Source organism: Centruroides sculpturatus, unplaced genomic scaffold (genome assembly GCF_000671375.1).
Source record: "Centruroides sculpturatus isolate CEXI.00-Female unplaced genomic scaffold, Cexi_2.0 scaffold986, whole genome shotgun sequence".
Taxonomy (NCBI): domain Eukaryota; kingdom Metazoa; phylum Arthropoda; class Arachnida; order Scorpiones; family Buthidae; genus Centruroides; species Centruroides sculpturatus.
In genome coordinates this window covers 297,334-310,284 of record NW_019385126.1, presented here as the reverse complement: position 1 = coordinate 310,284, position 12,951 = coordinate 297,334, and the positions used below count along the sequence as shown (strand labels likewise).

The 12,951-nt window shown below is 29.0% G+C and overlaps 1 protein-coding gene and 1 long non-coding RNA gene across 2 annotated transcripts in view; one reads left to right on the top strand and one right to left on the bottom strand.

The window, feature by feature from the left end:
- Positions 1 to 1,656: 1,656 nt before the first annotated feature.
- On the bottom strand, positions 1,657 to 8,507 carry LOC111635149. The gene is made up of 4 exons (XR_002758341.1): positions 8,388 to 8,507; positions 7,999 to 8,214; positions 6,718 to 6,748; positions 1,657 to 2,508 (listed from the first exon to the last, which is right to left on the bottom strand). It is a non-coding gene; the product is annotated as an uncharacterized LOC111635149 (long non-coding RNA).
- Positions 8,508 to 11,195: 2,688 nt separating this feature from the next.
- Positions 11,196 to 12,951, top strand: part of LOC111635144 (calcyphosin-like protein) — a 23,430-nt gene continuing 21,674 nt past the window's right edge. The window contains exons 1-2 of the mRNA XM_023380004.1: positions 11,196 to 11,290; positions 12,740 to 12,885. Of these exons, the coding sequence (XP_023235772.1) occupies positions 12,741 to 12,885 (145 nt within the window). The 5' untranslated portion in view covers positions 11,196 to 11,290; position 12,740. The remainder of the gene's footprint in view (positions 11,291 to 12,739; positions 12,886 to 12,951) is intronic.

Genomic DNA, 12,951 nt, shown 5'->3' with positions numbered 1-12,951 from the left:
GTGTAACCTATCTCCGTACCATATTTTATTAAAACCTGTTCGGCGGTTTAGACGTGAAAAGGTAACAGACAGACAGCCAGAATTACCTTCGAATTTATAACATTAGTATGGATTAATATGAATTTCTGCTATAAGGGGTACGCGAGTTTGAGCTCTTTCTTGAAGTGGTACGCAGGAAAAAGTAATTGGGAACCACTGATCTAGAGAGTAAGCGGATTCATTTCTGTGATCTCGAAAAGTAAGTGCTTCTTTTCCTAACATCTTTGTAATGTTTATAATCCTTTATATTTAAATTATAAAGGGGGTAGGGTAACAGNTCTTCTGGCGTGTTATTTATGATTTCCTTTTCGACACAACTTTATTTTCAGATGTCTCGGTGCCTATTTTTAAAACATCATCCTTTTAAAAACAATTTCCAATGGTTTTCTCAGACACTTGATCCTACAACATTGCCAAAAAATGCAGTCAAGTAGGGAAATTCCTTTTAGCAATTTATAATCCTTTATATTTAAATTATAAAGGGGGTAGGGTAACAGTATATAAAAATATTAATGAAAACACTCCTATAACACAGCTAGCACGAGGTGAAAAGCTGACGAATTACACTCAAACTGAGCCCGACTCAATAAAAAATATTTGCTGTCTTTGAAATGTGTGCACAGCTCCATACATACGTCTGCACGTCACCATCCCAAGCTGAAATTTCCCATTAATCTTTGTTGAGCAGTTGCAATAGTAAAGATGCGAGCCTATATAACGTATGCATCGGTCTAACATAACCTGAATCAGAATTATATTTTTTAGAGTTATTTATTACATTCTTAAATATGATGTATCCTCGAAAAATGATTTTATTAAAATAGTAATACAATGGAAATTTTAGTTGCATATAGTAATAATATTGGAATTATTATATTTTTAACATATTGTCTAATGTTTAAGGGGGTCCGATTGCCACTGGGCAAGCTGACACCCTGCCACTGGTTGTAGAGGTATGGTTCTTGGGTCATTTTTTATATACTCCGAGCGTGGATTCTTGCTTTGTAGAGTTTATACGGTCTTGACAGGACAACTTGTATAACAGTTATATCATCATACACCAGTATGTTCCTGTACAAAATCATAGCGTTATTCATCATACACAATAATGAATAATATAATGTATACAGAGTGACAGTTCTTGAGCCACTTTTGACCCTTTTCCCTCCCTGTCGTGTACAACGATGTACAGAATAGCTAAGTTACAATTGAAGTTTCCTAATCAGAATATTCTGTAACTTTAGTCAATGCGCGATTTGACACCAAAATTTGTATACAAATTATGCAAAGGATGCGGAAAAAGATTTTGCAAAATATTTAGTTCAAAGATTTCCATTGTTAGGAAACTCTTTGCAGGGAAATACACAAAACAAAATATAGTAAGTAACAAAGATTAACCTGAGTGATATCCTAATCTGTTATTTTAAACAGCCAGTGAAAAAAATGACTATCTTAATCCGAGTGATTTCTGGTTTTGGGACTATTTAAAGAATATGGTTTATAATGGAAATGTTGCAACTTTGGCAGACTTAACGGATCGTATTACACTGCACGTGGCGAAGCATCGTGGAAAGCAGCAGCTGTCAGCTGTTTGGGCAATGAACACACTGTTCATCGCCTGAACAGCAGACCGCAGCTTCAGATTTTACACCTAAACAATGGGGTACACATTGAGCAACATTCTTTACATCAATAAACAAAGACTTTATAAGAAGTTCATACGCTACTAATACTACTAAAAAATACCAATGTAGACAATGTATCAACCTCCTTTCCATCGTGTACAATGTTATACTTTTCACAATTCCTTCCCTTAAATTTCACATGTAATTGAAAGGTTCTGAGGTAAAAGATGGTAAGCGTTATGTTGAAAGTATAGAGAAAATGGAAAAAATTAGACGTCTTAAGAAGTTTTTTGTTTTTACTTTAATCAGAATATAATTACGTTATAGTTAAAAAGTACATTTTAAATTTAAATACACACATCACTGCTTAGCTGTTAGCACGCATTTTAACGTACTAATGGAAATGGCACTAACCATTTTTTACAACTGTACCTTTCAATTAATGTACTGCCACATGTTTTATTTAATAGGTATATGATCAGTTAACATTATACTTATGATCGCATTTAAGAAATCCTTCATAATCATTTCATAAATACAAAAATTGTAATTTTTATTATTTATTTGATCATTCTTATTAGAATTTATTTAATACAAAAGAGTTTTAAACATAAAAAATTTATAAATGTTTTTTTTTCTGAAAGAAGCTATTTTGACATTTAAAATTAGAGAAATGACTACAATATTATCCAGATTCAAATTTTAAAAAATGTGTCATGATAGATATACATAAATATTTCATTAACGAACATATGAAACACTTAAATTATTGATGAATAAAGCACTGGGTGTAAATTGTTCCATATTTTCATCTGAATTCAAATGAACTTGATATGTTTTTTTCCTGTAAAAGAAAGTATATCATTTAGAGAATACAAAATAGAAATTATTGTAAAAACATTTAACTGAATTACACAACATTCGAAGATGGTCTGCATAGTATAAATACAACTCAGATACAGTTTATAGTATTTCATATTATAGTATAGTAATAGGACTGGTATAAAAGTATACATATACTGTACTGTACATAACAATACGTAAAACGTATAAATAGCAGACATATCTTCTAATTAAAAACTCGTATAAATAATCTGTTTATTTTACTATAATAAGGCATGACTTTTCATATTTATCAATGTTATATCAACAAGTCCGTGTAATTCTTTATAAAATAGTATATTTTTTAAGCGTTAGCATCAATATAATAAATTACTAAAAGTGTTAAATGGTGTAACAATAACGATTTACTTGATATAATCCATAATACACTGTTTAAATATAGTTTTCTAAGTTATTTCATCAGAATGAAATAGCCTTGAAATATAAACCAAAATATCTAAGAAAATACATTAAGGATAATAAAAGCTACGTTTTCATCACAACTGCCATATCTGGATTTTTTCATGTTTTTCAAGCTCTCATTAGCTTTGAGTTGGTTTATCTCCAATCTGTCTTTCAACAATATACATGTTATTTAAGTAACATTTATTAATATAAGAGCTGCTAATAGCAACATCCTAAGTTTCCTATTTACAACAGCAAAATTGTTAAAAATAATTGTTATACACCACAAATCTTTATGTGGCTGCAGTAGATGCTGCTTATTGTAATCATTTCGGGATTAGCTTGTAACTTTTAAAGATAAACTTAATAATAAACTTAAAAGTTAATTATTAATGATTACAATAATAAAAATAATTACTTGAATGCTAGTTCTTCCAGCGTTATTTGTCGGCTATTTTTAGCAATATTTTATTAATAAAACGCTGGTATTCGTAGTGTTTTCGAATCTCAACTCATCTGTACTTACGCCATGATGAAGTATTTGCGGAGTTTATTGCATCTGAGCATTTATTGGATCTATCATATCTTCGTGTTGATTTTTTTTTCCAATTTTACTAGATAATTCCTTGGCTTTTTCACTAATAATTTGGAATATTTCTGATGACATCATCAGAAAGAAAGCCCGGAGAATTGATAAAATTGAACTAGTTTTAAAGTTTTCTTTTGATGTATCTTCTGGCGTGTTATTTATGATTTCCTTTTCGACACAACTTTATTTTCAGATGTCTCGGTGCCTATTTTTAAAACATCATCCTTTTAAAAACAATTTCCAATGGTTTTCTCAGACACTTGATCCTACAACATTGCCAAAAAATGCAGTCAAGTAGGGAAATTCCTTTTAGCAATAGAAGTCATATCAGTTTCTCTTTGACTATTATTTAGTTCTAAAATTCTTGCATACATTTCACTTGTATTGTATGCAATGGCGGATTGATCTATTATGAAAGTAATGAAGCTTAAACTTTAGGGTTCCTTAATCCCGGAGGATCCCGAAGCAACTCTTTTTTCATGAGTGAATTTTTCAACAAAATCAGTAGTTTTTTTAAGTATTTGTTATTAAAATAAGATTAATTATTAAAAATTCCAATTGAAGAAGATAGCAGAGATTACCCAGCTCTCATTGCTGATGGGAAGCGGCTCACTGTATGGTTCATTTTCAAGGACTTCACCGTACCACTCTGTTCTCCGCCATTTGGGCCTCGAAGTTTTTGCAAGAATAGCAGGGCCTTTTGTATCTTGTGGATATAGCCCTATTGTTGCTGGTTGCGAATGTAACAATTTAAGCTTTAGGATAAAAAGAAAATGTAGAACCGCCACTGGTAGTATGCCTTTAAATTATCAATGGATATAATTCCTTAATCGCGTGTAGAGTTGCAAAGCTCAGTTTAGCTATTCGGAAATACCAAGCTGAGCGGAGATCTTAGAGCTGCGAGCTAAACTGTGAATTTGGATGGGAGCTGAGAGCCGAGCTGGATATGTTGCAGCAAAGCTCATTTTTGAAATTAAATTGCATCTGTAATAATAACAGGTACACAAGATTCGTTTTGAAGTGGAGCTATCCATGTGGTGTTTTCCGGGTTTTCTCCACGTCTGTAACGCCTGAATAGGATCCATTTACCCTTAAAAAGACCTCTCGGAAGGTATCCCTCCTAGGTAGATCGCACAAGTGTTTCGTTGCCGTAGCTTAACAAAACAAACAAACCTCCAATTTCAAAAAGTTCGGTATATGGACTGGAACGAATATGCGCTGCTAGACTCCAGCTGAGAGCCGGGCTGTCCTCAAAATTCTGAGCTGTATTTTTTTTCCTCTCCAAGAGTGTCTGTTTGCAATGTTCTTTTGTTCTGACTCTTGTGCTAACGTTTTTATTAGGCACGTTGCCCGGTAAAGCGGTTTTATCACAACTGGATAAGTAACCAATGATATACACCGTTTCAAATAAAATGTAGTGAAAGCAGTGCAGTTTGCGTTGCCAACTTAGCGCTTTTTACACTAGATTTAATTCCAGACAATCCCAGAACTCTGATGGGCATATTTGGAAACTACAGCATTAGGGCTATTACAGTCGAATAACCTTATCTCTAATAACCGGTATGAAAACACTGTAGGCAAGTGTTAAACACTGACGGTTGGCAACTCTATGAAGTACTTTATTAAAGCAAACATAGGAACAATAGATTATATTAAAAACCTTGAAAATTACAATATAAGAATTGCATTCAATAAATGTGAAGTTAAATTAATTAAAGATCTTTATATTTCTTCGTTTAAATTATCTTTTATTATAAAAATTCATAATTAAGAATAACGGAAAGTGTGTCATCTAAAAACAGAGGCATTTCATCTTTCCAAACTTAATACATCTTGGCAATGTATAATCACAGTCCTTGCAATTTTAAAATAGAACCATCATTCGTCAAATGAGTTGTTTTTCTCTATTTTGTCATGTCATATGCAGCTGGCGAAATGTCATCCACCCGTCAGTTAACGACATATTTCTATATCTTAAATTTCCGATAAAATTTCCTGTCTTACAAATTAATAATATATTGTATAATCTGTGTTTTTTAAAAATATTATTCTGTAACGAATTCTGCTGCTTTTTACGATTGTTTTAAAATTCAATTTCTCTAATTTTTCAATAAAATTCTTTATTGAATAGTGAAGTACTTCAGATTTCTTTCAATGGATTCATTTTTAAAACAAATCTCAACTGAAAAAGGATCTAACAATGGAAAAAAGAGGAAAATACAATTAAAATACCATTGACAATTTACTCGAATTGTCCTATATTGATAATTTTCATTTATACGTATATATATAATAATAAGAAAAATTTGCTACATACAGTCGACCCCCTATAACACTGTTGATTATTCCGTTTTATATGAATTGCATATTGTACGAGTCACTTAGATTTTACAAATACGTATGCCGGGCTGTAAACGGCTCGCGTATCTGTAAAATCTAAATGACTCTTACAACATGGAATTCATATAAAACGGAATTATCAACAGTGTTATAGGGGCGGTTGACTGTATTAGGAATTCAAGCATTTAATATTAAAAAATATATTATTGTTTAGAAATTATAATATAATACAATACAGTAGTATTTTCACATATATACTGTAATGCAGTGGCGTAGCGCCATTGACGATATAGAAGATATAAAACTTCATTCTGAAAATATTGTAATACGTACTGATTATTTATCTGATATTCTTATTAATATTATGTATTCATATCCGCGGATTTGTAGTAAATTTAATCAAGATTATAACATTAGCGAAGTTGCGGCCGAAGTTTTCATCTCTAAAACGTGAACGTCGAACGTCGAGCGCTGCTTACAAGATAGCGGCGCTCGACGTTCGACGTTCACGTTTTACAAATGAAAACTTCGGCCGCAACTTCGCTATTAACTCTACTAAGTAACTTGGCTGCATACTTTAATCAGTATACTTTAAAAAGTTTCACTAAATCTCTAAATTTTCTCCGGCCCTCGGACCCATTTTTACCTGGGGCAGCCACCTCCCTGACCCTCTGTAGCTTTCCCTCGACCTATACATGAGGAAATTCTCTTATTAATGTTTCTTCGCTCTCTATATCTTCTCCCTCAAGAAAATTGACGCCACACCACTGTCGTAATGTATTATATATTTAAAAAATATTTTTATATAAATTACTTGATGAAAATTAATATAGTTACCTTATTTATGTCCCGTTTTCAATCTCTACATCTGTAAAAAAAAAACATCCATTATTCGACATAGAAAAGAGACATAAAAGTAATAAAAATCAGTAAGATGAATGATTAATATTATTTCAAGCATCTAACACTTCATTTTTTGAATCAAAGAGTTCGTTTAACGCGATAAAAAGTATTATTTGAAATAATATTGATTTATATAGAATCTAAATTTAGCACTGGCAGAAATGAGGTTAGTTAATATTTTTTGAAACGGCGCCATACACCCTCGCTTTATTTATATAGGAATGCCTACTTCTAAATTTAGTTTTTTCTCTCTTTTTCTTCTAAATCGATATTTTAGAAATTTATATAACTTTACAACTGATTTTATTAATCAACGTAACATTATATAACTTATAAAAGAACGTGTAACATCTTTACACCATTTTATGACCCATAATCTTATTTAATTTGATTAATCAATTTAAAAAAGAAAAGGATGTGAACATCAATCTCTTTCTCGGCCAAATTAACCATTAAATAGAAGTTAATTTTTCTTTTGTATTAAGTTATATTTTTTAAAAAATGCCAAAATATTTACAGAATGTTCGAAATCAGTTTTGGAACTATTTCAAACAGTATCCAGTTCTGTACGATGTGTTCTTTCTACCGTTTAGGATAAATTATTATCTCTTTTCTAATTGTAAAATTATATTTAGAATAGCAATATCATATTTAAATATTTATTTCGGTTGAATATCGTATTCAATATATTTTTTATTAATGAAAAAAAAAACACGTAAAAATTAAACAACTTTCATGGTCATACTTAAAAATTTACAAGTGCTTTTATGTAAAACGCTCTTTTATACTAATCTAACGTATTAAGTTACCTAAATCCAACGAAACCAGATAGACTTCCTGTGTATTACTTAAGAGAAACATCCGTTCTGTATGTAAATTATTCTAAGAAATTGTTATAAAACGAATAAAATAAAGTTAAATATTTTTAAATATTGATACAGAACGTTTAATATTACAACAAAATCCTACAATTTTCTATATTAGAAAACGTAATAGAACATTGACACCGTTTCTTTTCCTTCTCACCAGACTTTTCAGTAGAGATTTATTACTTAAAATTACAAATAATGGATTCAGTGTAAAAGATAATAATAAGCTATTCAATTTATTTATAGCTTAAATATTAATAACTCAATCTTATTTGTAACTCAATATTAGGTATACTAATATAAAAAAAAAAAAACCGACTGTAGAAATGAAAGGTAGTATACTCACTCCCATATAAAGAACCCATAGTACCAATAGTAATACAATCAATACCACATAATTCACAATTAAACTTTTCGCTTCCTTGTCTGCATCCATTTTACGTTTCGACTGAAACTAAAGCTCATATCCAAAACTATTTACGTTTCTGACGCTTCTTACTCCTCCCTTTCATAAAAATGGTTTGTTCATCTTCTTTCATATTGTATTTAGTTTTTAAATTTCCTATATATATATATTAATCCTCATTTCTTTACTACATCTTGAATTTTTTTTTAAATAATAGAAAATTTTGTTTGTATCAATAAATAATACTATTAAACAATACAATCGGTATATATTACATAATTTCATTCTACGCGTGTATATATAGTATTTAATATAGGCAAAGAATTTACCTCGATATAAAGTATCCAAAGAATTAAAAGAAGAACAATTAAAATAAAATAATTGACGAGCAAACTTTGAGTTTCCTTATCAATCATTTGACTGGTTCATCTGAAACTTCTTTCACGCTGTGTTTACATTCGATAGAACTATTTTTATATACTCTCAGTAGCCGATGTCCAACAGCCAATAGAGAATGCCGTAAAATTATTTTTTCCTTAATTAGATTAAGTTAAATCGTTGTTATTCGTATTAATTAATCTTTTTGTACGCGGATTTAATTTCTTAATTAATAGCAGATTAAATTTCAAACTTAATCCTATAAATGTCCTAATTTTAACGGTATTCATTTTATGAATGAATAGTTTTTTTTTTTTTTCTTTTCTTTCTTTTTTAATTTTGTCGAGAAGTCTAATTATACAAAAGAATGATTTTTAATTATACCAGTCGATCCCCTCCTATAACACTGTTGATTTTTCCGTTTTATATGAATTCCATGTTGTACGAGTCACTTAGATTTTACGAATACGTGAGCCATTCACAACCCGGCTCACGTATTTTTAAAATCTAAGTGACTCGTACAACATGGAATTCATATAAAACGGAATAATCAACAGTGTTATAGGGGGGGGGTCGACTTGTATTGTTAAATAATATTACATAATTTGTAAAATTGAGTTTTCTATTATAAAAGATCTATTTTTCTGCTTGAGCAACTGGAACAGCTTTAACCTCATTCTTTAAAACTATAAAAATGTGTCAAATAATTCATTTCTTTATACAACTTACAAAAAAAAAGGTTTCATTTTTTGTTATTTAGTAAGGTGAGTTTTAATTCTATTTTTTAAAATAAATTTATTTAATTTTCTCAATATAATAATAGTCTTAACCAGTTTATATATTCTCAGGGATGCTCTAAAAACATTTTTAAAAGGCCTTTCTGTATATATACACGCACATACATAAATATAATAATAATAATTAATACTTTAAAAGAACGTTAAAAATATTTAATTTAGTTTCTTAATTAATTTATCGATGAAAAAAGAAACCATATTTAATTATACCATAAAACTTAGTTGGCAAAAGTTCATAGAAAAATACAGTGTATCCGAATGGAGAAAACCATATTCTGGCCTCAGGATTTAGGCTAAATCAGAAAGGATATAAATTTATGCACTAATTGAATTTTAAATTTTTAAACACTTGGATATTTATTGAATTAGATTGATGGAGTAAGGCAAAACAACACACGAGCAATCTACCAAGAGAAGGGTACCTGCTGAAAGGTATCTTTCTACCACTGGTATGCTTAAAAAAATTATTCATTCAATAAGTTTAATTTGTAATACTGGGCGAAACGTCGTGATTTTTACACTGTGATTATCATTATTGTGCGTTATTTCTATCAATACAATAAGAATAACCTCAGAAAGTATAAGAACAGTGTATATCTCATGTAAAAAGTTTCAATAGACAATTGAAAAGCCTAAATAATAATCAGTAGATACTTTATGACAAATCGTTTAAACACGAATTGTCATAAAGTAGTCCAAAATATTCACAAATATCGTAGAATTATGTTTTCATATTATTAAAAGTAAAGCCTGTGATTACCGAGAAATGTTTAATTATAGGAGTGCTGAATCATAATTATTTTTCCAGTAGTAAAGTAGGTGAAATTTTAATTAATAAACTGTCACAAAACACTTGTATCCTTAAGACAAATGTAGCTATTGCAAATCCTATCCGCAAGTAATTATTCTGTATGGACTTGTGTGTCTAATGATAGCAAAGTTATTTATCTGTCTGGGTGGTTACTCATTCTCTTCTTAAATTTTCTTCACGTGCAAATGAATGTAATTGGAACGGTTAAATATACATGGACAATCTCGATGCATTATGTTTTCGTGTGTATCGTATATAGCTTTAAACTATAAAGAATTTTATGACTATTATGACAGCCAAACTCTGCGAAATATCTACTTGAACTGGTTTGAAAAATGAATAATTGTAGACTTACAATAACAATTAGCAGTGTCTTAACGGCTGCTATGACATACGCCTTTGTGTGGCAGAATTCAACAACACTTTTGGATACAGAGATGAGAGAGATATAGAGAAAGAAACACAAATGCGGAGTCAGTTCAGATTCTTTTAATGGAAATGTATTAGCCAGGTTGCGGCCTACGTTTTCATATCTAAAACGTGAACGTCGAGCGCCGTTATCTTGTAAGCGGCGCTCGACGTTCACGTTTTAGATATGGAAACGTCGGCCGCAACCTCGCTATTTTCACTTATCATTCTGTCATGCTAGATGTAAATTATCGTTTAAACATTTCAGTATATCTTGTTAATGCTGTGAGTTATCTGTGTTACTATTTTAATTAACGAAATGATTTATTGAGAAGAATTACATCAAGAATTTAAGAGTGCTATCTTCTTCTTCTTGTAGAAGATCGTATAATTAAGGCAATGACTTAATTCAACATTGTCAATAGCCATTTCTATCTTTGCAAGCGTAGTGATTTAGTTATTGCCATAAATTTTCATAGATGGACTAATCCATAAACGTCGAATCATCTGGTTGTGCCATTTATTTCGACCGAATCCATAGTAAGCATGAAAACAACCTTTTCAATGCGTTTAGAGAAGAGAGTTAAAATATATTTTAAAAAAATTTTTTTAATTATTTTGTCTATTATTTCAGTTTTTAGAAATAGATTATAATAATTTTAAAATTTAAATATAATATAATTTATTTTTCTCCATTTTTATAAAATAAATTGACACGAGAGGGCTTCATACACCTACTGATGGGTGTCACGTGTTTATCACCCTAAGCAATGCGGTTTCGCGAGGGAAAGGGTAGGATCGAAGTTTTCGCCTTTAGTTAATATCAACGGAAATTAAGGTGGGTTCGTGCTCGAAATTACTTCATTGCGTGAACAATCACGCAATAAAGTACTCTCAAATCATATAAATAAATTGTGAACAATTTAAATATTATTTAGTTAATTAAATAATTATTTTATGTTTAAATATGATTAAAAATATACCCAAATAATTTAATGAATTCTAAATTTATTTTTTTTTATAGTTAATATCGCGCCTGAAAATATTACATTTGTTTTCGTTTAAAAATGATTGAGTAACTTTAAGAATTTTAATTAATTTAGAAATTTGAATTTTATATTAAGTATAATTATAACAACAGATACTCTCCTGAGCTGCATTAATTAGATGATTAATAATTTATGACTATTTTGATTCAATAAATAAGTAATTTCATTACCAGAATACATGGATCTAACACATAAAACTAAATTTCACAATATTCTAAATCAAGTTATAAAAGTAATTTGAAAACATATTTAAGTTTCTTTTTAATTTAATAATTGCAGAAAAATGAACCAAAACTTATCATAATTAGAAATTTTATATAAAAATAATTGTTTCCTGATCCGTAAAGTCGACAAAAATTTTACAAAATTCAATTTAGTTCATTTCGGTTCAATAAACTCTAAATATTAGATTGATCGAATTGATAATAAAACTAATTGAATCGAATTGAAAGATTAAGATAATTGAAATGTAACTTAATTTCAATAGATTTTCAGAAAGAAAACCGTAAAAGTATTTCATATATTTAATATATTCATTTATTATAAATAACGATATACGTTATAAATATAATTAATTAATTAGTTCGGTTTCGGCATTTAACGAATTTAAATGTTTCGAAACGGGTGTTTAAATACGAATATTAAAATATATTTAAATTTAGTTCTATTAAAAACTTATTATTCTTACTTATATTTTTTGTTAATGTAAATATGTATAGCAATATTTAATTAATTTTTTTTTTATAGCAAACATCTGCAATGCAGAAGAATTGTTTAATTCAAATAGTAAATTCATTTTTAAGTTTTTGTTTAGGGAATTTCACAGAATTTGATTATGAATAATTAATTTAGAAATTATCTAGTTTTACATACATGTTTACATTTTATCACAATATTATATTGTAACTTAAAAAAATTTTTTTAAATAATAAAAGCAATAATAATTTGCTTAAAAATTGCAATTAAAACAAAATGGCATTAATTCGAATGATCTTATTAAGGACAGGAAACGCATGCAAAAACAATCTGTTCTTCAAATATTTATATCTTATCAGTAACTAATCTGCTAGATTTTGTTTGTTTTTATTTTAGTAAATGTCTCTAATTTGAAATAATTAAGTTAGTGCCCTAAATTATTTATTTTGTGTTTTAGATTTGCAAAATTTAATTAATATTTTTAATTTTCTATTTTTTTTCTTTTTTTCTTTTTCTTTAAATTGCAAATTGAATTATTAAAGGATGGCAACAACTGGTAGATACGAATTAGATTCTAATCCTGAGAAAAAGGTTATCCACGTGAGAACTCCTATTGAGAAACTGAGATATCAATGTCTCCAAAGAGGAGTTAATGGTATCAAGACATTGGGAAGGTATTCATTTTTAAGTGATAATATAAAAATAAATGTTTAATATTTATAAACATATACAAAAATATAAATGTAAATAAATA